This window comes from Leopardus geoffroyi, chromosome B3 (genome assembly GCF_018350155.1).
Source record: "Leopardus geoffroyi isolate Oge1 chromosome B3, O.geoffroyi_Oge1_pat1.0, whole genome shotgun sequence".
Lineage (NCBI taxonomy): Eukaryota > Metazoa > Chordata > Mammalia > Carnivora > Felidae > Leopardus > Leopardus geoffroyi.
Window position 1 is genome coordinate 101986543 of NC_059337.1, and position 22234 is coordinate 102008776.

Genomic DNA, 22234 nt, shown 5'->3' on the forward strand with positions numbered 1-22234 from the left:
TGAGAAAGGCTTTCCAGCATCCTCAAAAGTGTTGGGGGCCGTTCAGAGGCTTTCTCCGGGCCCCGCGCTCCGCCCCTCCCTCTATGGTGCCCTCCCAGCCAATCAACGTTCTACAGGGCCCTCCTCCCGCGCGTCTTTCAAAAGCCCCCTAGAAACCAATGAGCAGTTAAAGGTACTCGGGGGCGGAGGAAGAAATAGGGAGAGGGTCTGATTGGTTCCTAGAAGTCGCCGCGCGCCGCCTCACAGAAGGATGTACCAATGAGCTGAGCGGAGGGGCGGCCTCCGCGCGGGGCGGTCGCTGAGGCGCCCGTGCCGCTAGACAGAGGCGGCAGCCGGTCACGACGTGGGGCGGCCAGCGATGAAGCCGGTGAGTCGGGCCGAGGCTCGGAGAAGCGAAGCCACAGGGAGAGAAGCGGTCCCCGAAGCCAGTTTGCGGGCCCAGGGACAGCCCAGGCCTGGTCCCGGGCCTGACTCGCGCTGTAACCGTCCGAGGTCGGGGAGGTGGCGCTTTCCTAAATTGGGGAGAGCGATGATTGAAAAGGAACAGGGTCGGTGGCGGACGAGGGGAAGGCTGACATTCGTTGTGAACCTGTCGTGCACAGGCTGGGAACTGTCTCCTGCAGAGTCTCCTAAGCCTCAGAAGAGCCCTGCCAGAGAGGGCTGAATCCCGTTTTATGGAGGAAACTGAGGCATGGAGAGCTTAGGTGTCTCCGTGTATCAGTTTGCCTGATTCCCAGCCCCAAGGGATGTCCGGGGCTGCCCCGCGCCCACTGGAGAGCGGCCCTCACCGCAGACCGGGAAAACCTCACTATAAAAGATTGCCAATCCCCATTTGTGGGTGCTTCACCATCCCCCGGGGCCAACTGGCACGGCGTCCTTTTCTGGGGTTCAGAATCCCTGGGCCAGGGGAAGCAGAAACGTCCAACTCTGTTAGGATTTGTAAGCCTGGCTGGGAAAGGCTGAGTGAATGGGCCACACTCTCTTTCTTTCTCTCTCTGAAAATCTGGAATCATCAAAACGGCTTTAAAGAGAAAGGAAAAACAGGCGCAAGGTGCTGTGGCCCCACCTGACTCACATCACCCACCACCAGGGTTTGCAGCCTATTGAATATTTAAAAACCTTTGAGTTGATAATAATCATACAAAGAGATCCAAAGCAACTCAAATCCGTAGCCTAAATGGCTCTGTAATGTGATCTTGTAGTAACAAACAAGACCATTATAGAATATAGCTTCAGAGCTGGAAAGGACATTAGCTGGTTACACTTGCTAATCCCCATGGTTCCATGTGGAGAGACATCAGCTGTCCTTCACTCTTGGCCTCTTTCTCCACTTGTCCCCAGAAGGGACAGAGTGAGGGATCTGATCCCCCAGTTTGAGAGGAGCTGAACACAAGCAGCTGAACCCTTTCGTCCCTTCTCTCTGCAGAGATTACTTCCTAGGGTGCTCTTGGCCACTGGGGAGCCCTGGGTTGTCCATAGCTGCCTATGACTGGGGGAATGAGTCCAATTCTGGAGTGAAGAATTGACAAGCCCACTTATAACCACAGCTTTAAAGCCACATCCTCCCTTTAACACTCAGTAATAAAACTAACCTCTTGATTTCCATTTGCCTCTCCACTGTGTTATCTCTCAGTTGGTTCCAAGTAGGAAGTAAGAAGAAACATGTGTTTTTCACTGGTCCTATGAAACAGCTGTCCCTCCTTTAGAAAACAGGCCTACAGGATTGAGTTCCAACTCTTTAGATCATTGTGCAAAGTCCATCTCAGTGTGTCTAGTCCACGGTTTCACAAAGTAGCAGGTTATCCTACCTGTACACCCCCATCCACCAAAATAGTAGGCTGTTAGGGGGGTTATTGTTTAAGAAATGGAGGAGGCAAACTACCCCAGCTTCATCTTCTCTGCCCTGATGTTTCAGTTCCTGAAAACAAGCTCTTTCCCCTTTTGCCTTTATTGCCTTAACTTCTTCCCTATCTGCCTAAAAACCTCCTGCCCATCCTTTAAGACCCAGCTAATGTATGTCCTCTGAAGCTCTGTCCAGCTCCCTGAGCAGTCACTCCCTTCCCTGCCCTAAAGTGCATAGTTTATGCTTCCAGGTTAGCACTTACAACTTTCTTCTGTAATCTCTGCACATAACTCTTCCCCCAACTATACTGAAGCTATTTATTTCATGGCTCTTTGCATCTCCAGAGCTTGGCAAATAAAGGTGTTCAAGAAATGTTTGTGAATGAATGTATATATCTCCTCACTTTCTAGTTGTGGAAAACTGAGACCCAGAATAAATTGGAGTTGCTTGTCCAAGATTATATGGTAAATGGCAGAGCGAAGACCAGAATCCTGGTTTGTTACCAATCCAACTCTCTTTCCATCAGAGTGCTATAATTATCAATAGGATGGTAAAAATCTATTTATTTTTGCTGACCATTCTCATAGTCCAAATTGAATAAATTGCAAATATGCATTCATTGTGTTAAGCAAGGGTCAGCTTATATGTAAATATTTTTCTTTACAGTTATTTAACATAACTGATTTCTTTTGAAGCCCAGTTCATTGCAAACAAGTGAGTTTGACTCATCAGATGAAGAGCCTATTGAAGATGAACAGACTCCAATTCAGATATCATGGTATGTTAAACTTCTGATCAATGATGAGCTAAATTATTTGATCTGTACATCACAATCCATGTAGATACATAGTCCACATATTAAAAATATTTAGTGGGGTCCCTGGGTGGCTCAGTCGTTGAAGTGTCTGACTCTTGATTTCAGCTCAGGTCATGATCTCACAGTTCGTGAGATCAAGCCCTGCGTCGGGCTCTGCACTGACAGCCCAGAGCCTGCTTGGGATTGTCTCTCTCTTTGCCCTTCCCCTGCTCACTCATATGCACATGCTCGTGCGCTCTCTCTCTCTCAAAATAAATTAAATAAATAAATAAATAATAAATAATATTTATAAATAAAATAAAATAAACAAATAAATAATATTTATTTTATATAAATAAATAAAATAAATATTTAGTGATTTTTTTCTGCTGGTTGTATAATTCTAATCTTTAAGGGATTTTCTAATTCTGCTTTATTTACTATCTATGATATAATAAATAAAATAAAAAATAAAATAAAATATATTTATAAATAAAATAAAAAAAAATAAATAAAATAATATTTATTTTATTTAAATAAATAAAATAAAAAATATTTAGTGATTTTTTTTTTCTGCTGGTTGTATAATTCTAATCTTTAAGAGATTTTCCAATTCTGCTTTATTTACTATCCATGATAGAATAAGGCTTTCCTTTTTGGGGGCTTAGGGGGAAATTGTTCTTCTGCATTCAGAAAACCATAGTAAAAACAAGTAACTAAGGAGTTGAGATAAAATCAGAATATCTCCCATTTGGTACCAAAACTTACTTATTCTTTTAGGACAAAAGAATAGTATACCAAACATAGGATGAGATATTTAATTGTTTGTCATTTAGTCAAATCCTAGAACTACTTGCCACAGTCATGCATCTATTAGCAGACCCTGTTTAAGATAAAAGCCATATTACCACAGATACTAGAGCAAAAAACAAATGTTTCTATATGGAATCAACTTAAAAATCTTGGCAGTGACTTCTGGTTACACCAGATTCTCTACAACAATCAATGCTTTTTCTCATCCCTGTAAATGTAATAATCTCTCTTTAAGAAAACACCATTCCCACTCTGAAAAACAGTATGATTTTCCTCAAAAAATTAAAAACAGAACTACCCTATGACCCAGAAATTGCACCACTAGGTATTTATCCAAAGGATACAGGAGTGCTGATTCGAAGGGGCACGTGCACCCCCATGTTTATAGCAGCATTATCGACTGATAAATGGATAAAGAAAACGTGGTGTATATATACAATGGAATATTACTCAGCAATCAAAAAGAATGAAATCTTGCCATTTGCAACAACATAGATGGACCTAGAGTATATTATGCTAAGCGAAATAAGTCAGGGAGAGACAAACATCATATGATTTTACTCCTATGTGGAATTTAAGAAACAAAAGAGATGAACATAGGGAAAGGGAAGCAAAAATAAGATAAAAATAGAGGGAGACAAACCATATGAGACTCTTAAATACAAAGAACAACCTGAGGGTTGATAGTGGAGTGTCGGGTGGAGGAATGGGCTAAACAGGTGAGGGAGCATTAAGGAGGGCACTTGTTGGGATGAGCACTGGGTGTTATATGCAAGTAATGAATCACTAAGTTCTACTCCTGAAACCATTATTACACTATATGTTAACTAACTTGGAGTTTAATTTTTTTTTAAGTTTCTAAAAAATTTTTAAAGGGGCGCCTGGGTGGCGCAGTTGGTTAAGCGTCCGACTTCAGCCAGGTCACGATCTCGCGGTCCGTGAGTTCGAGCCCCGCGTCAGGCTCTGGGCTGATGGCTCAGAGCCTGGAGCCTGTTTCCGATTCTGTGTCTCCCTCTCTCTCTGCCCCTCCCCCATTCATGCTCTGTCTCTCTCTGTCCCAAAAATAAATAAACGTTGAAAAAAAAAAAAGAAAAAAAAATTTTTTTAAAAAGAAAATACCGGGGCGCCTGGGTGGCGCAGTCGGTTAAGCGTCCGACTTCAGCCAGGTCACGATCTCGCGGTCCGTGAGTTCGAGCCCCGCGTCGGGCTCTGGGCTGATGGCTCAGAGCCTGGAGCCTGTTTCCGATTCTGTGTCTCCCTCTCTCTCTGCCCCTCCCCCGTTCATGCTCTGTCTCTCTCTGTCCCAAAAATAAATAAAAACGTGGAAAAAAAAATTTAAAAAAAAAAATAAATAAATAAATAAATAAAAAAAAGAAAATACCATTCCCAACTATAGGAAGAGAAAAGAGGGTGTTATCCCTAAAGTTCCTTTTATTCCACCATCAAATAGCAATTATCTTTCATTTCCCTCCTTACCCCCCTTCCAAACTCAAAACCTCATCTAATTTTCAGAGTCACATGGTATTTATATGACCTCATCTTCTGTCTTGTAGACAAGGTTAGCCTGTACCCACTTTGTCCCTGAGTACTGTAAACTGGGAATATGATTTCTTGAAATTGTTTTATTTTAACCAAAATCTATTACAACATGGGGTGCCTAGGTGGCTCGGTCAGTTAAGCATCCGACTCTTGATTTTGGCTCAGGTCATGATCTCACAGTTCATGAGTTCAAGCCCTGCATCTGCCCTGTCAGCACAGAGCCTGCTTGGGATTCTCCCTCTCTACCTCTCTCTCTGCTCCTCCTCTGCTTGTACTCTCTTTCCCTCTCAAAATAAATAAATAAACTTTAAAAATATGTTTTTAAAAGAGGAAGGCTACAAAGAAATCTTAAAATAGTAATATAGAATGAATGCTGGGGATGAAATCATCAGAAGGTAATTTTCTAGCTTATTCCCCAAGGTTACTAATACAAAGTATCTCAGATATGATACCACAGGGTAACTTAAAACCTTAATGCTTTATACTACCTGTAGGCAATCTAGGCATTATTATCTTTAAGGTAAGTTTAACTTGCCACTTTTAAGACTTAAATTGTGACAAAGTAAATGATAAATCCCTGTTTTAAAACTTCCAGCCTCTTTGGGCCTTTTTGTTGAACAACACATTGATGTTTGCATATGCATTTTTGTTTTATGACTATGGTCAAACTTTAAAACACCCTTGTTCAGTGCCAAGCACACATGTGTTAAACTGAATTTCCATTTACAACTTTTAAAAAAACTGAATTAAGTTTTATTCTTTTCAGGCTACCCCTGTCACGAGTGAATTGTTCTCAGTTTCTTGGTTTGTGTGCTCTTCCAGGTAGGTTTACAGTTGGCTTCCTATTGAGATACTTCAGATAATTTTTTATCAGCTAACACATCATACTCTGTACTGAGCAGTAAGAGAACTTCATAGATCAGCAGCCTGGGGAAGTCACTTTTGGAAGCCCTCCTGTGGGCTGTAGCTAAAAGAACACAGATCACTCTTCAACTCTTCCAGACCCACATTCATGGTTCTATATTTCTGACTCACCTACCTTAATGAAACGTAAACACTGGGGTACAGGTGAGGCTGAGGGCAACAAGTAGGTACTTGTTATAGAAAGGACACAGAGCAAAGAATCTTTGGATGAGGAGTTCCTTCAGCTGGGATCTCTGAATCCCTGCAATTATATTACTAAGAATATAAGAAATCGAAATCCATATTCAAAATGAAATTGCAACATATAAATGATCATATGGTATGACTTTCTAAAGTAGCTGTGTTTGTGTTTAAGTATATTTCTTACGTATGATTAAAAACTGACTTTTTCACTTGCCTTATTACTGCTTATAGGTTGTAAATTTAAAAATGTTAGAAGAAATATCCAAAAAGATACAGGTAGGTATAACATGAAACAACCATATTAATAGTTTTTTTCTGAATAACACTGAAAATAATCTCTTTGTCAAAAAGAACAAACGTTAGTCTCTGTTTGGTATACCAAATATTTGATATTTCATAGTTTAAACTATAGATTTATTCTAACATGAGAAGATGTATTTGCAAAGGGCACAGAGAACTAACTCATTTACTAAACATAGCATTGCTTTTCACTGATTGTTTTAGTTACACATAGAAATTGCATTTGAGTTTAAAATGTATACATTAGAGGGAGGAAGGTATGTAAACAGAAAACTGACATTTCACTGCCAAGATCTTTGAACACACTATCCTTTGCAGACTTGATTGTTGTGATAGCAGAAATTAAGCCTGAACTGGGACCCCAGAGGTAGTAGTGAAATTGTCCATCCTGGTTAGAATTTAGAGATCCAGCGTCTAGGTGAGAAAGATGGAGTAGGGCCAATCTTCACAGGCCCAAAGATGTTCATACCACTGTAGCCTCAAGTCTAATAATCCCACAAATATTCTGACAATCCACCCCAATTTGGAGTTTACATATTCCATGGTACTAAAAAACTTGGATTTTCAAAATATTTTATCCTGCTTGGCCTGGAATAGCTCAAGGCTAATAGTCCTACCAATGTCCTTATAATACAACAAAATAAATATAGATATAAATATAATATATAAATGATATATATAAATATATAAGATAAATATGTCATATATCTTGATTCTGACCAGTAAAAATTTGTTGAATCTTACATTTTTTTCCCAGTTGTTTTGGAGTATCAATTTATTAATGTACCTTCTCTAATTTATTCCTTACCTACCAAAAAGGACTGGAGGCTAGTAGATTAGTTGACTCTTGCAGTATTTGTAAAGATTCTCTGATTTAGAGGTACCTGCCATGGTAGGAACTTTTCATTTGGAGACCATTTAAGTCATAAGCAAAATATAATGAAAATCACTAGTTCAAGAACCAGTCTTGCACATTTTGGAAAGCCCTGTTCCCTTCCAATATTTTGGAATTTGGGGTTTCCAATAGCTTACCAAACCTTTTGTCTTCCATTGAGATCTTGAATGCAATCCAATCCAATGTATAAGAGATGACAATCTGATAGGAGAGACCTAGACTCTCCCTGCACCAGCTCTTGTGGCTCCTCCTCAGAGTCCTTTCTAGGAAAGCTTGAAAAGCACTGTATAATAGCAATTATGTGTGCGAGAGGCAGATAGAAAATTACCTACTCTTGAAAATGGTGAAGTGGGGCGCCTGGGTGGCGCAGTCGGTTAAGCGTCCGACTTCAGCCAGGTCACGATCTCGCGGTCCGTGAGTTCGAGCCCCGCGTCGGGCTCTGGGCTGATGGCTCAGAGCCTGGAGCCTGCTTCTGATTCTGTGTCTCCCTCTCTCTCTGCCCCTCCCCCGTTCATGCTCTGTCTCTCTCTGTCCCCCAAAAAATAAATAAACGTTGAAAAAAAAAAAGAAAAAAAGAAAATGGTGAAGTATGCTAACTACAGGTTTAATCCTTTTAGAAGTACAAAAAAAAATAATAGTATTACCTAAAGCAGCACTGTCCACTGGAAATATAATGGGAGCCACAAATAGAAGCCATGTATGTAACTTTACATTTTTAAGTTGCCACAGTAAAAAATTAAAAACAGATGAAATTAACTTGATAATATATTTTATTTAACCTAATATAGCCTAAATAGTACATTGTCAATGGCTTTAAGTATAAAACAAATTATTAATGAGATATGGGGGTTTGTTTTAATTTCTTTTGTTTGTTTATTTTTGAGACAGAGAGAGACAGACCATGAACGGGGGAGGGTCAGAGAGAGAGGGAGACACAGAATCTGAAACAGGCTCTAGGCTCTGAGCAGTCAGCACAGAGCCCGACGCGGGGCTCGAACTCTTGGACCACGAGATCATGACCTGAGCCGAAGTCAGATGCTTAACCGACTGAGCCACCCAGGCACCCCAGATATGGGTTTTTGTACTTAACCTCTGAAATCAGATCTATATTTTACACTTCTAATACATCTCAATTTGCACTAGCCACATTTCAGGTACAAATCTGGAGGTTCATGATGAAAGGCACTTTGTGCTTAGTTAAATGGCCCAGGATTTGGGAGGCAGGGGGAGAGAGGAGACTGAGATCATCCAGAATTAGTTATTCATTTTGAACCTAATGGTCTATAATGAATATTGCCATAAGGACATTCCAGTGTATAGAATGGCCTATACTACAATTGCTTGGTTCATATTCATTATAGTGAAAATTAGCTAAGTTGCATAATTCTAACACAGTTAACGTTTTATTTCTGGAGACCTCGTCCACAAAATTAGATGCATGATGGGGTGGCACAGTACAAACATAAAGGAGAACATGAGCTCAGGCACCATGGGCATACTGGAGATTTACATACAAGGCATTGGGTCAAACAAAACAGCAGTGATGAAAGTAACAAACGTGAATTTTGTGAGAAAAAATCAGGGGGAAAAATGTGCTGTCAGTTCTTCACAAGAGTTTATCTTGAAGTATTAGATGTTTCAAAATTTACTTTAAAGCAGTATTGAAAAGATCTTTTTTCAAGAACAGCAATATAATTGACTCCTCTTAAATTCAGTAAAAAGCATTTTGAATTATTAAGTCAGGTTTAATTTTAAGCACCTTTTGGTTCAGGCATTTCTAATTCCTATTTTGTGCTTAGTGACTTTTTACCCTACTTTGAAGACAGATTAATATTGTTTTAGATTATCAATAAGTATTTCAAATGCATAGATTATCATTTGTTAGTTTGGCTTAATAAATTTAACACCACATTCTCTGTCTTGACTGTATTTAAATTTGTAATATTTTGTACATGTGTATCCGTCTCTTGGTCTATTGGCAGAAGAACTAAAGAGCTATGGTATACAAGACATATTTGTTTTCTGCACCAGAGGGGAACTGTCAAAATACAGAGTCCCAAACCTTTTGGACCTCTACCATCAGTATGGAATTATCACTCATCATCATCCAATCCCAGATGGAGGGATTCCTAACATAGCCAGCTGCTGTGAAATAATGGAGGAGCTTGCAATCTGCCTTAAGAATAACCGGAAAACCTTAATACAGTATGTTTTTCTTTTCTCTGTATGTTACATGAGAAATGTCCCAGTCAGAATGATTTTTCCAATTATTGCATCCTTACTCACTTATTACTTACCTTATAGTTTGGTGCAAGGATTAAAAGGAGATAAGGCATCAGGGCACGTGGATGGCTCAGTTGGTTAAGCACCTGACCCTTGGTTTCGGCTCAGGTCAGAACCTCACAGCCATGAGACTGATTCCTGCGTCGGGCTGCATCAGGCTCCATGCTGTCAGCTCAAAGCCTGCTTAGGATTTTCTCTCTCTCTCTCTCTCTCTCTCTCTCTTTCTCAATCCCCCCTCTCAAAATAAATAAATAAACTTTAAGGAAAAAAAGAAAAAGAGAGAAGATATGAAATTTCTAGTACAATGTCTGCTACAGAGCAAGCACTCAGATATTTACCTGCTTTGGATTCTGTGTCTCCCTGTGTCTCTGCCCCGTTCTCACTTGTGCTCTGTCTCTCTCTCTCAAAAATAAATAAATGTTAAAAAAAAATTTTCTGGGGCACCTGGGTGGCTCAGTTGGTTGGGTGTCCAACGTCGGCTCAGGTCATGATCTCACAGTTTGTGAGTTCGAGCCCCATGTCAGGCTCTGTGCTGACAGCTCGGAGCCTGGAGCCTGCTTCGGATTCTGTCTCCTTCTCTCTCTGCCCCTCGCCAACTTGTGCTCTGTCTCTCTATGTCTCTAAAAAAATAAAGAAGTGTAAAAAAAAAAATTTCTAATTAGCAAAGAAATCATTCATAAGCAATGAGCAGTCTTAAAAATATGACTGGAAAATTACATTTGATGATATGAATTTCTCACCAGAATGAAGGAGGGACTCCCATTGCTTGTCAATGGCTATGCACAGCTGCTGGTATGGAAGTTTAAAACAAAATAAAATGTTTTAAGGGAGAAAAAAGGAGAGAAAAAAAAAAAGCACGGAGAAAGGAAAAAGGGAGTGACAATCAGCAATGGATGGTAGCAATACAAAGATTAGAAGTGGTACTATGGATAATAATAGTAGATGCCCTGCCAGCAGTGAGACCCGTAACAGTAGAGGGCCAGCCATAGGCAGCAAACTAGTCCTTCTCTGTGCTTCTTGTACTTTCTGTATCCTAATAAGCTGCTTAATCCTTTCTGAAACAAGATAGAGTATTAAACAGTTTGATACCTCAAAAGCCCTAAAGTCACTGCTTTGAGCTAGAAAGTATGCAGACTAGGGGCGCCTGGGTGGCGCAGTCGGTTAAGCGTCCGACTTCAGCCAGGTCACGATCTCGCGGTCCGTGAGTTCGAGCCCCGCGTCAGGCTCTGGGCTGATGGCTCAGAGCCTGGAGCCTGTTTCCGATTCTGTGTCTCCCTCTCTCTCTGCCCCTCCCCCGTTCATGCTCTGTCTCTCTCTGTCCCAAAAATAAATAAACGTTGAAAAAAAAAATTTAAAAAAAAAAAAAAAAAAGAAAGTATGCAGACTATACCGAATAACCAGAGCGCCGGGCTCAGGGCAGCAAGGGAAAGGCAAGCCCAGCTACCTTCTCTCCTTCAATCTAGGGCTCCGGGGCCTCATGTCAACAGTTTCCATTTGAAGGCAAACCAGCTAGTACAAGGGTCTTTGGGGACACAAACCATATGTGGCTGAACTAAACTCTAATGTACAGAGAACTATAGCCAGGAGAGTAGGGAATAAAGAGAAACCATCCCGCATTCTACAGTTTCCAACCTTTCTCTAGAGAAAAGCATAATCTGTAATTGTAAGCAATTAATAATTGCTTTACTAATTATAAAAGCAAAACTTTAGACTAAAGTTGTCTCTGCTAAATTTTCTAGTAAGACTAAGTTAAATAGCATTAGATGATTAGCTGTGGCTGGTGAAAAATATTTTCCAATTTTTGGACCTATTTTTAAAAAAATTTTTTTAATGTTTAATGTTTTTTTTAATGTTTTTGAGAGAGAGAGAGAGACAGAGTGCAAGTGGGGAAGGGGCAGAGAGAGAGGGAAACAGAATCTGAAGCAAGCTCTTCAGATGCAGGCTCTTCTGTGCTGAGCTGTTAGCACAGAGCCTGACATGGGGCTCGAACTCACCAACAGCGAGATCATGACCTGAGCCGAAGTTAGATGCTTAACCAACTGAACCACCCAGGCACTCCTGGGCCCATTTTTCAAATCAGTCCTGAGATTTTTTTTTTTTTTTAATAAATCCTTGGAAGCAGCCTCTACTGAAGAGTTTCCAGAGATCAAACTAGCTCAGATAGTGAAATTTAACAAATACTACTCGAGCAAGTTCTAGCACACCAAATGCTGTGTGCTGTTTGAACAGAATACAAACAGGATGGAAAGATGGTTGGGTAGCCCCTGCATATGATGAATGCTTCTGGTTCCCATAAAATGAAGCATCTGATGACTGGAAGTTTTCATTGTCCTAGAGCTTTCAAAGGTGTCCTATAGTGACTGTTTGGATAAAGACAATTTTCTATCCATTCTGCTATCTTTGAGTGTCCACATTGTTAGACGGCTCTAGAGTTTATCTCTCAGAAACTAGGTCTGGTAAATTGTTTTCCACTGTCTTGCTGCCTGCCAATACTGTCTCACTGATTCTCCCTGTGCGTTCCTGTTGCTTTATAAAATCAGGGGATGCTACTTGCCTACTGTACTGTGCTATTTCTAAAAAAAAAAAAAAAAGGTACTACAAAACAGGTAGCTTAGAAAAGAAACTTATTCTCCCCCAGTTCTGAAGCTACAAGTCCAAAATCAAGGTGTCAACAGGACCATATTCCCTCTGAGACTTTGACAGAATCCTTCCTTGCCTCTTCCTAGCTAGCTTCTAGTGGTGGCCGTCACTCCTTGGTGTCCTTGGGCTCACAGCCATTATCACTCCAATCTCAGCCTCTGTCGTCACATGGTTCTGCACTGCTGTGTCTTCTCAGGATACTTCCTCCTATAAGGACACCAGTCATATTGGATGACCCAGTTGGGTTAGGGCCCAATGACCTCAACTTGATTACATCTGCAGAGACCCTATTTCCAGATAAGGCCACATTCACAGTACCAGGGATTAGGACTTCAACATAGCTTTATGGGGATACAATTCAACCCATAGCATCCACTGTGCACCAAACACTACGAATACAAAACACACACTGTGAGGCACAGTCCCCACCCTCAAGGAGCCCCTGCTAACAACACTACATGTAAGTGCAGTAAGATTCACACAAGGTATGCACAAGGCAGCAAAAATGACAGTGATGGTTTCTGTGGGGGCACAAGGGCAGTTCAGAGCTGGACTTGAAGGATAAGCAGGAATCAGAGGAGGAAAGATAAAGGTAGCAATGGGTAGAAAGCAGTATTCATCTTGCAGAAAACCACTGAAGTGTTCTACCTCTCTCCACCTGTCTATGGTAGATCCTTATATCTGGCATATTTGTGGAAAGCAAGTTCGTGAATGCATAGGAGTCAGTATCTGTTTGGTCCTCTATCTCACATCCTATCCCAAGACATGTATCTCCAGCTTCATCTTTAGTACACCACAGTAATTTATGTTCCTGATAAGTCAGCAGCACCAAATTAGGTTCAGTATACCCTCTAAGAAAGTCAGGAATTGTATAATACATTTTTTTTTTTTTTACCATCTTTGAAAGTAGTTAGAATGAATGGTTTTATTGCTTTGAGGTTAATCATGATTTTTTTCTGGAAAATCCAGTTATACAGACTGCTGATTTCTTCACAAGGCTAGACAATAGCAGCTAACATTCATTTACTTCTTACTCTGTGCCAAGCTCTGTTGTAAGCCCTTTACAAATGTTAGTTATGTCATTCAGTCCTAACTATGATACAGATTCTGTGGCTGTCACTATTTGATAGATGAAAAGGCTGAGACCCAGAGAGGTTAAATAACTTCCTTAGGTTCACACATGTAATAATGACAGATTGACCATTCAGCCCCAGACAGTAGGGCTCTAGAAACCATGCTTTAAATCTCTATAACATGCCACCTCTGTATTCTTTTTAGATAAATAAGGAGTTGTTGTGTCATATGGACTTGTCCCATAACCACTAAGGTTTTGTTTAGACAGAGGAAATAAACTGGCAGTTGGTAAAAATAGTCTGATTTCTATCTATTTAGTAACATGTCCCACTTCTCTGATGTGGATACTGGTGTTTAAAAAGATCAATAAAAAGGCCCTGCCTGCATTGATCCTTAGAGGTATTCAGAGAATACCTCCCAACAAATAAACAAGCACACTTTACTCTTTATTAATGTAAAAATATTTATTAACCTCTGTGTGCCAGGCACTGTGCTAGCAGGCACTATTAAATTTAGAAACAGAAGGCAAATTTAGAAGGAGCAAGTCTTTAGTTCTAATTGGCGGGGTGAAATGAAAATGTGTAATATTCAAATTGTGCTTCCCTTTCAGCTGTTATGGAGGACTTGGGAGATCTTGTCTTGGTAAGAAATTTATTTTCATTATTCAGTAATTTTTTTAAATCCTCAAAGTAGACAAAAATATCCTGTTTCTGGGCCATGTGCTCAGTTTGTATTAAAATGAGACAAAACACAATATAAATCTGCTAAGACCTAAAGATTTATTTAAAGGGGCGCCTGGGGGGCTTAGTCGGTTAAGCGTCTGACTTCGGCTCAGGTCATGATCTTGCGGTCCGTGAGTTCGAGTCCCCCCTTGGGCTCTGTGCTGACCTCTCAGAGCCTGGAGCCTGTTTCAGATTCTGTGTCTCCCTCTCTCTCTGACCCTCCCCCATTCATGCTCTGTCTCTTTCTGTCTCAAAAATAAATAAACGTTAAAAAAAAAAAAAAATTAAAAAAAATTAAATAAAATAAAGGGGCGCCTGGGTGGCTCAGTCAGTTGAGCATCTGACTTCGGCTCAGGTCATGATCTCACGGTTTGTGAGTTTGAGCCCTGCATCAGGCTCACTGCCTGTCAGCACAGAGCCTACTTAGGATCCTCTGTCCCCCTCTTTCTCAACGCCCCCCCCCCGACTCTCACATGCTCTCATAAATAAATAAATGAATGAATGAATTTCAAGGCCCTTAATTCAGTATTCTCTAGAAAGCTAGGGTGGGAATGGGAAATCTTTTCAACATTATTTTGAAGGATTCTGCAAAACATACTGTGCAAGTCTTAGCACCTACATTCTTGCGTTTTGTTTTCTAATGCTTTCTTATGCAGATGTTAGGATACTGACAGTAAATTCTAAATTATATCCATGGGTAACATAAGTATGAAAACCAAAGTTAATTACTTCATGTAATTACTGTTCACTTTTTTTTTTTTAACGTTTATTTATTTTTGAGACAGAGACAGAGCATGAACGGGGGAGAGTCAGAGAGAGAGGGAGACACAGAATCTGAAACAGGCTCCAGGCTCTGAGCTGTTAGCACAGAGCCCGATGCGGGGCTCGAACTCATGGACCACGAGATCATGACCTGAGCTGAAGTCGGCCGCTTAGCCGACTGAGCCACCCAGGCGCCCCTCCTGTTCACTTTTTAATAAATGTGTTAGAAGGGGCGACTGAGGTGAAGCGTCCAACTCTTGGTTTCTGCTCAGGTCACGATATCACGGTTCATGGGTTTGCGCCCCGCATCAGGCTCTGCACTGACAGTGTCAGGCCTCCTTGGGATTCTCTCTCTGCTGCTCTCTCTGCTCCTCCCTGGCTCTCTCGCTCTCTCAAAATAAATAAATTTTTTAAAAATAAAATAAAAGTATTAGAAAACAAAGTTAATGAAATGCCATACTAGAGTTAACAGTTATTCCTTTTAATGTTGGAAAGTATCAAAATTAAAAGCTTTTGTGCTTCTAAGAACATTATCAAAATGAAAAGATAACCCAGAGAATGGGAAAAAAATATTTGCAAACCATATATCTGATAAGTGACTTACCTAAAAAGAATTCTTACAACTCAATAATAAAAAGACAGCCCAATTTAAAGGATGGACAAAGGATCTGAATAGATATTTCTTCAAACAAAATACACAAATGACCATTAGGACATGAAAAGATGCCTACCATCATTAGTCATCTAGGAAATGCAAATCAAAACCACAATGAGATACCACTTAATACCCATTAGGATGGCTATTACCCGAAGAGTAGAAAACATGCACTGGGATTTGGGGAAATTGGAACCTTCATATACTGCTGGAGACAGAGTAAAATGGTGCAGCTGCTTTGGAAAATAGTCTGGCAGTACTTCCTCAAACATTTAAACATACAGTCGCCCTTTACCCAGCAAGTTCATGAGGTCTATGCCCAAAAGAAATGAAAACATGTCTACACAAAAACTTGGACACGAACATTTATAGCACCATTATTAATAATAGCCAAAAACTGGAACCAGCCTAAATGCCAATCAAGTGACTGTGGGTAAACAAAGTGTGTATCTGTACAATGGAACATTATTCATCCCTAAGAAGGAATGAAGCAGTTACAAGCCTCAATATGTGTGAGTCCTGAGCACGTTATGCTAAGTGAAAGAAGCCCATCACAAAAGGCCGCATATGGTTGCATTTATATGAAATGTTTAGGCAAATCCACAGACAGAAAGTAGATTAGTGGTTGCTCAGGGGAGGGGTGATGGGGGACCGGGGAGGATGACAATGGAAGACAGGGTTTCTTTTTGAGGGGATGAAAATGTTCTAAAATCGTGCTGATGGGTGCACATATCTGTGAATACACTAAAATCCACTGAATCGTACCCTTTAAATGAATGAAACATATGGTCGATTAAATATAATTCAATAAAGTTGTTAAAAAGAACGAAGCCAGTGTTAAACTTCAATTCAACCGCAGTCATTTAAAATCATAATTTAACTGTCAAAAAACACATACTAAAAGACCTCAGTCATTTAATTCGTTTGGAACAATTACACCAAACTCCATCTTCTGCACCAGCTGAAGTCTAATTAAATATACAATGCTATACCCGATCATTAATAATACACTATTTTCCTAACATGTTCTGTTAGTAGCCGCTTGTCTCCTACTATACCTGTCTGACACAGTTTCACCAGAGCAAGCCATAGACAGCCTGAGAGACCTAAGAGGATCTGGGGCAATACAGACTATAAAGGTAAGGAGGTTGACTGTTCTGTGTGGTTGTGGTTTAGGGGCAGTTATAGACACAGTGTCCTGTATCATCAAAAGGGCACTGAAAACCCACTGCATTCTATTATTCAGATATCACCTGTTCAACATTTATGTTTAAATATAACCTGGATGTCTGAAAAAGTTCAGTGTTTCAAACAAAATGATGAAAAATCTGAACTTGCCAGTTTACTCTCGCAGGATCTACTACTGTTCAGTTTTTACCCATTTAGTTCTCAGAATGAATCCTCTCATCTGGAAAAATGAGGGGATTACCATAAGCTTGGTAGTTTCTTAGCCTAAAAGATCTAGTGAAGATCCTCTCACCAAAATATTTAATAAACATAGATGAGAGGCACCTGGGTGGCTCAGTCAGTTAAGCGTCTGACTTCGGATCAGGTCCCTCATCTGACGGTTGGGCTCTGTGCTGACAGCTCACAGCCTGGAGCCTGCTTCGGATTCTGTCTCCCTCTCTCTCTGCCCCTCTCCTGCTTGTGCTCTCTCTCAAAAATAAATAAAAAACATTTTTTAAAAATTTTTTTAAAGTAGATGAATGACTAGAATACAAAAAATGCAAAGCAATACTAATTATCCTTTGCTGTGGATAAGTGACATCTTCCACATTTACTTTCCCCTCAACAGCCACAAAATCTCTGCAGTAGCAATGCCCCAAGGATATTATTAGGTATTAATGTCCCTGAAAGATTCTGCAGATTTCACTTTATTTCTAGATATGTAAAGCTAATTTGCCTTCCTTTCCCAAGTGCCCTGTGTCAGCATTAATCGACTAAACCAGAGGATCAGGCACTCTTAAAGAGGCCTGGCCTTTAGTGGCTTCCTGGCCTTGAGTCCATCTTCCCAGGAGCAGGGGTCTACCCAAGTGTCATGGATATGAATTATTATAGTAACTAACAAAGTCACCAAGCAGCATAATTCTCAGGGCTTAAAGAAGGTTGTTCAAAATAATCCATACAGGATGCACTTCACTGTACAGGTTCTAAAAACAGAGAATTCACCTTCTTATCTGTTAAACGATTCTTCAAATTCAACATGTTCTCAAGTCTCTCAAAACAAAATGGTCAAACATTTGCATATGTGTTTTACACCTTTAATCTTGGAGAGAATTAAGCCCACATTATATAGGCTGTCCAGTTGATCACCTCAGCATTCTGTGGCCAACAGGCTTTCCCATCTCTGTGCTGATGTGCTGAGCAATGTGCAATTTCAACTTCCCAATAATGAGAAGAAATGAGATGATTGGCAGAATAAGAACATCCTCTGGGAAACTATTAAAACTCCAAATAAATTATTTAAAGTTTTTTTAATTTTGCTTATCTGTCAATATTAGTCATTTTTTTTTTAAATATTGACTACTCTGAACATTGTTGCAAATGGGTTATATCACAAGCAGCAGAATCTAGGGCTTCTATAAATGAAGAAATAGATTTTCTTGAATCTACCACTGTTAACTATTACAGAAAGTACCCTCTCCTCCCTACTTAACCCCCAGAGGAAAATACATTAGCAAAAAGAATGCCTTCGTGTACTATTTTTAATTTTAATTTGCTCCTGCCAGTAAAAGGAGAAAGAATTTTACAGATTTATAAAACATTCATATGTATTACACATTGCCTTCTGATTTTGAGAGACTTTTCAAGTAAGTTTTTTCACACCATATGCAGCTTTATCCAAAGGTACAACTTCTCCATAATGCAAACGCTTCCTTACCCAAAAGGATGTAGAATTGTTCTTAGCAATTATTTTTTGATTCCTGATGCCTACTAGGATTTTACTACTCTGCTAACTAGTTTTCTACAATGTATTTCAATATATCTTTACTTTTTTCAGCAATATAATTATCTTCATGAGTTTCGGGACAAACTAGCCGCACATCTATCATCAAGAGATTCATTATCAAGATCTGTATCTAGATAAAAAAGAATTTCAAATAACATATATATGACCATGTCTGAAATTTAAGAGCTATTTAACATAATTTGTATTGAAACAAAATTTACTAGTGTTATCAACTTGAATGTAAATGTGTACGTGCAAATATTCCTAAAGCTTTTATTCACAAATTTCAGTTGTATCTCTTATCTCTTATAGAAGATCGAAAAACTGCTATATAATTTTTGAAATGTACTGTCTCCTCTGGTATGTTTTACTTAGAAATAATGCTGAAGTGAGCATATGGAAAAATGTTTCACTGCCTATTTTTATTATTTACCACACTTTTACCTCATTTTATGATTTGTAACTACCAGGTGGAATGCGACATAGTAATAAATGTAAAAATGGGTATGAGTACAAACTAAAATCAAGTAACTTTCACCCTCTGTTCCTCCCACTTTTCCTCCCATGGTTTTTCCTCCTTCATAGACATACACGAGTGAGAAGGATCCTATGAATCTTCTGGACACCTCCCTCCCAATGCTGGATCATCCCCAATAGGTGTTTATCCAGCATTTGCTGGAACATTTTCAGATATGAGGAATTCCTTAGATCAGACAGGTGCTCTCTTTTTAGACCACTCATTTTTTACCCTAGGGACTACACAGAATGAATTAAATCCCTCTTTCACATTTCTGTTAGAAAGCACTTATCTACAGATTAACAGTCTCCAATTCGCTCCCTCACCTCACCCTATGCTACTGAATATGTCTTTTTTGTCTTTAAATGTAATGTTGAACAGTTGTTTGCACTGTAGACAAGGACATTTTCACAGATAGTGGTGGCTTTGGTATCACCTGCAATAGTCCCTTGGCTGTGACTGGCACCTCCCCACGAGACAAAGTAAATCTCACATCAAAACTTTTGGAATAATCATCTAATTGCCAGAAGTTTTCTTCTGTTTCAAACTTCTCTTGCTGCTTTAATTTCATTGGGGAATACTTCAGAACAATTACTAGTGTTGTTTGGGAACTTCAACCAGACAGCCAGTATGTTCTAGAATATAAAATCAGTATTCTAATATTTTTATGTCTACACTGATTTCAGAACTTAAGATTTTATAAGTATACTAAGGAAGATGGGAGAACCACACATATCCTACCACACATATCCAGTATGTGAATGTTTAAACTGTGGGGGTTTCTAATCTAAGATAATAATGCCAAAAGTTATAGGTGGAAAAAAATTTTTTTCAAGTAAGTACAGGCTGCAATAATAGGTTGACCTTCCTCATGATTTCAGTATTACAACCAAAAACAATTTAAAAATCACAATACTTATTAAACTTTAGGAAATCACTGAAATTGATACTAGCAAATCTTATATATTGCTTCTCCTCAATATGAATATAAAGCTTATTCATGAACACTTAAGAAAGTGGAAGAAAAAGGTTGGCATGGATTAATCAAATCCTTTAATAATCAAATGAATTTCCCAAGTACATGCTTCTCTCATTTTTACTGCAAATGCCAGTTAAGCCTTCCATGTTTAAAATGCTTAACTACTTTAATACTAAGTATTAAGGGAAAACATCAGTTATTCCATAACAGAATCATGGAATGGGGCACTACTCAAAAGAATATAATTTCACATAGTTGGAAAAGTATTTTCTCTACCTAACCTGTGGAACAGCCCTCAAACCAATGGGGCAGAGAGACAAGGTAGAGTCCTGGTCACACACAAGCCAGAGTTAGCTGCTGAAATTGAATTAACACAGAGACTCAGCCATTAACCATAAACTACACAAGGCCACATTTGAGATGGTTTTTATTTAATATACAAAAGCAAAATAAATTAAGCTCTAAGGTAGGACTACTTAAGGGCATTTTCTTTGGACAGCGGTACAGCACCGATCAGGCTTAGATTTTAACAAACCGTGAGCACAGATGGATAACTACGTTCTATGTTTCTCTCAGTAGTTTTAGGGGTCTACCTAGTCATCGACCTATTATTTAAGAAATTTTTCTTCTCCAGAATATATGAACATGGTAAGCAAAGAGATTTCAATGTTTAGAAAAAGCACTGTACAATAAAATTAACTTCTTATCCATGTGACCACGTTCTCTACATCTCCACGTCCACTATGCGCGTTACTAAAATTAACGTAGGATAAAAAAACCTTCAGTCCCATAGAGCAGTCACTTTATACGGCTGACACTATTTCCCAAAAGCAGTACAGGCAGCAGCGCTGTTTACTCCTTTTAGATATTTAGCTTTAGGACTCTTAATTAATCAAAGTGAAATTGTTCTAAGAAAGCCATTCAACAGATCCAGGAATAGAGCCACATTTTTTTTTTCTCTTGGCATCACTCTAAAGTATCAGTTCAGACTCATCTTCCGAGCTATACTGCTGGTACCAAAGACTCGCTGGCTGCTGCTCTGACCACAGATCAGTGATTGGTTTGAGCAAAAGAGTTTAAATAATTTGAGACTAACATTAGTAGTTTCCCCAAAGGATGAATATGCATACTTTGCATACTTTTAGGAACAATGCTAGACAGGTATCAATATTTTTATCTTTCCCCTTTGAATAGAGTTGTTTTAAAATATTTTTGGTGTCAAAATTTGACTTACAATTATACTGTACAACTGATTATTGAGGGATGCATATTTGTGAGTGTTGAATGATACATAAATAAGTAAACTACATGAATACTTTTAAATACATATTATTTAACCGGGGGGGGGGGGGGAGGGTGTGGATATGTCACACTGCTGTGACATAGCCACACCTAAAATGAAAGCTCACACTCCTGCAGGGTGTAAGAGATACAAAGAAATCATTATTTGTACCATGGCAAGAATATTCCATGAGCACTGTTCGTAAATATATAATTGGAAGAAAAGAGAAATGTAGCAAGGAAAGTTTTTTCATACTTTTAGAGTGTTTCTACATTTCTATTTCCTTTCTATGCATACAGTGGACATATTTTCAAAATATGTTGATTTGGAGAGTAGAGAAGAGCTCTATGAGAGCTATTAGCAAGAGTGGTCCTCAGGCTTAAATATATTGAACAGGCTTAAAACGACACACATACTGCAAACCGCCATGTACTTTGTTGCTTTGTGAAAGACCATTATCTGGGTATCTGAACTTGACTGCTAGGTCAGGGAGTTAATGATGTAATCCAAGAGGCTTCTCAAATTCTTTCGTAATACCCGACACATGTCAAAAGTCTGGTCATTTCCTATCACTTCCCCTTCCCATGAAAAACAACCCTCAAACAAATTAGCAATTTGTCCAAAGCCTGGGACCCAACTCTCCTCAACCATGGGACAAGAAGTGGGAAATGCCAGTTACAATTGTGAAAATCATCAAACGTCATTACTAAGTTTCTACACCTATACTTCCTTAGTACTAAAGGGACATACTCCATGGTATAATATTATTACTCTAAAGAATAACTGCTAAATAGACTACATTTATTACATAAGATTTTTAATTCAGGAGAATCTGTAGTACCCACAGCAACAAAGAGTTGTCAGTATAGATATAAACCACAGCATAGCGGTATTCAACAATGGTTTCTGAAAGGTGGAAAACCCTTTAAAGATAAATCAAACCACATAATAGCAAAAGTAACTGTAACAAAGCAAAAAAAAATTACCGAAGTAAACAGCGGTCACTGCACAGGGAGCAGTTTGGTAAAAGCTGGAAGGGTTACGCCGCCAGGCTAACTAGGCCGCAGCTGGACCTGC

At 39.3% G+C, this 22234-nt stretch overlaps 1 protein-coding gene across 5 annotated transcripts; it reads left to right on the forward strand.

Annotated features, from left to right (window-relative positions):
- The first annotated feature begins 245 nt into the window (after positions 1-245).
- On the forward strand, positions 246-20590 carry CDKN3 (cyclin dependent kinase inhibitor 3). Of its 5 annotated transcripts, none has more exons than XM_045451007.1 (8): positions 246-367; positions 2539-2621; positions 5758-5813; positions 6330-6374; positions 9276-9498; positions 13901-13932; positions 16468-16568; positions 18431-20590. In XM_045451007.1, the coding sequence occupies exons 1-8, from the start codon at positions 359-361 to the stop codon at positions 18515-18517; spliced, it is 636 nt and encodes a 211-aa protein (XP_045306963.1). In that variant the 5' UTR covers positions 246-358; the 3' UTR covers positions 18518-20590. The 5 variants fall into 5 exon arrangements, with proteins under 5 accessions (XP_045306963.1, XP_045306962.1, XP_045306964.1 ...); XM_045451006.1 differs by having other exon boundaries at positions 247-367; positions 16465-16568; XM_045451008.1 differs by having other exon boundaries at positions 247-367; positions 9279-9498; positions 16465-16568.
- Positions 20591-22234: the final 1644 nt, after the last annotated feature.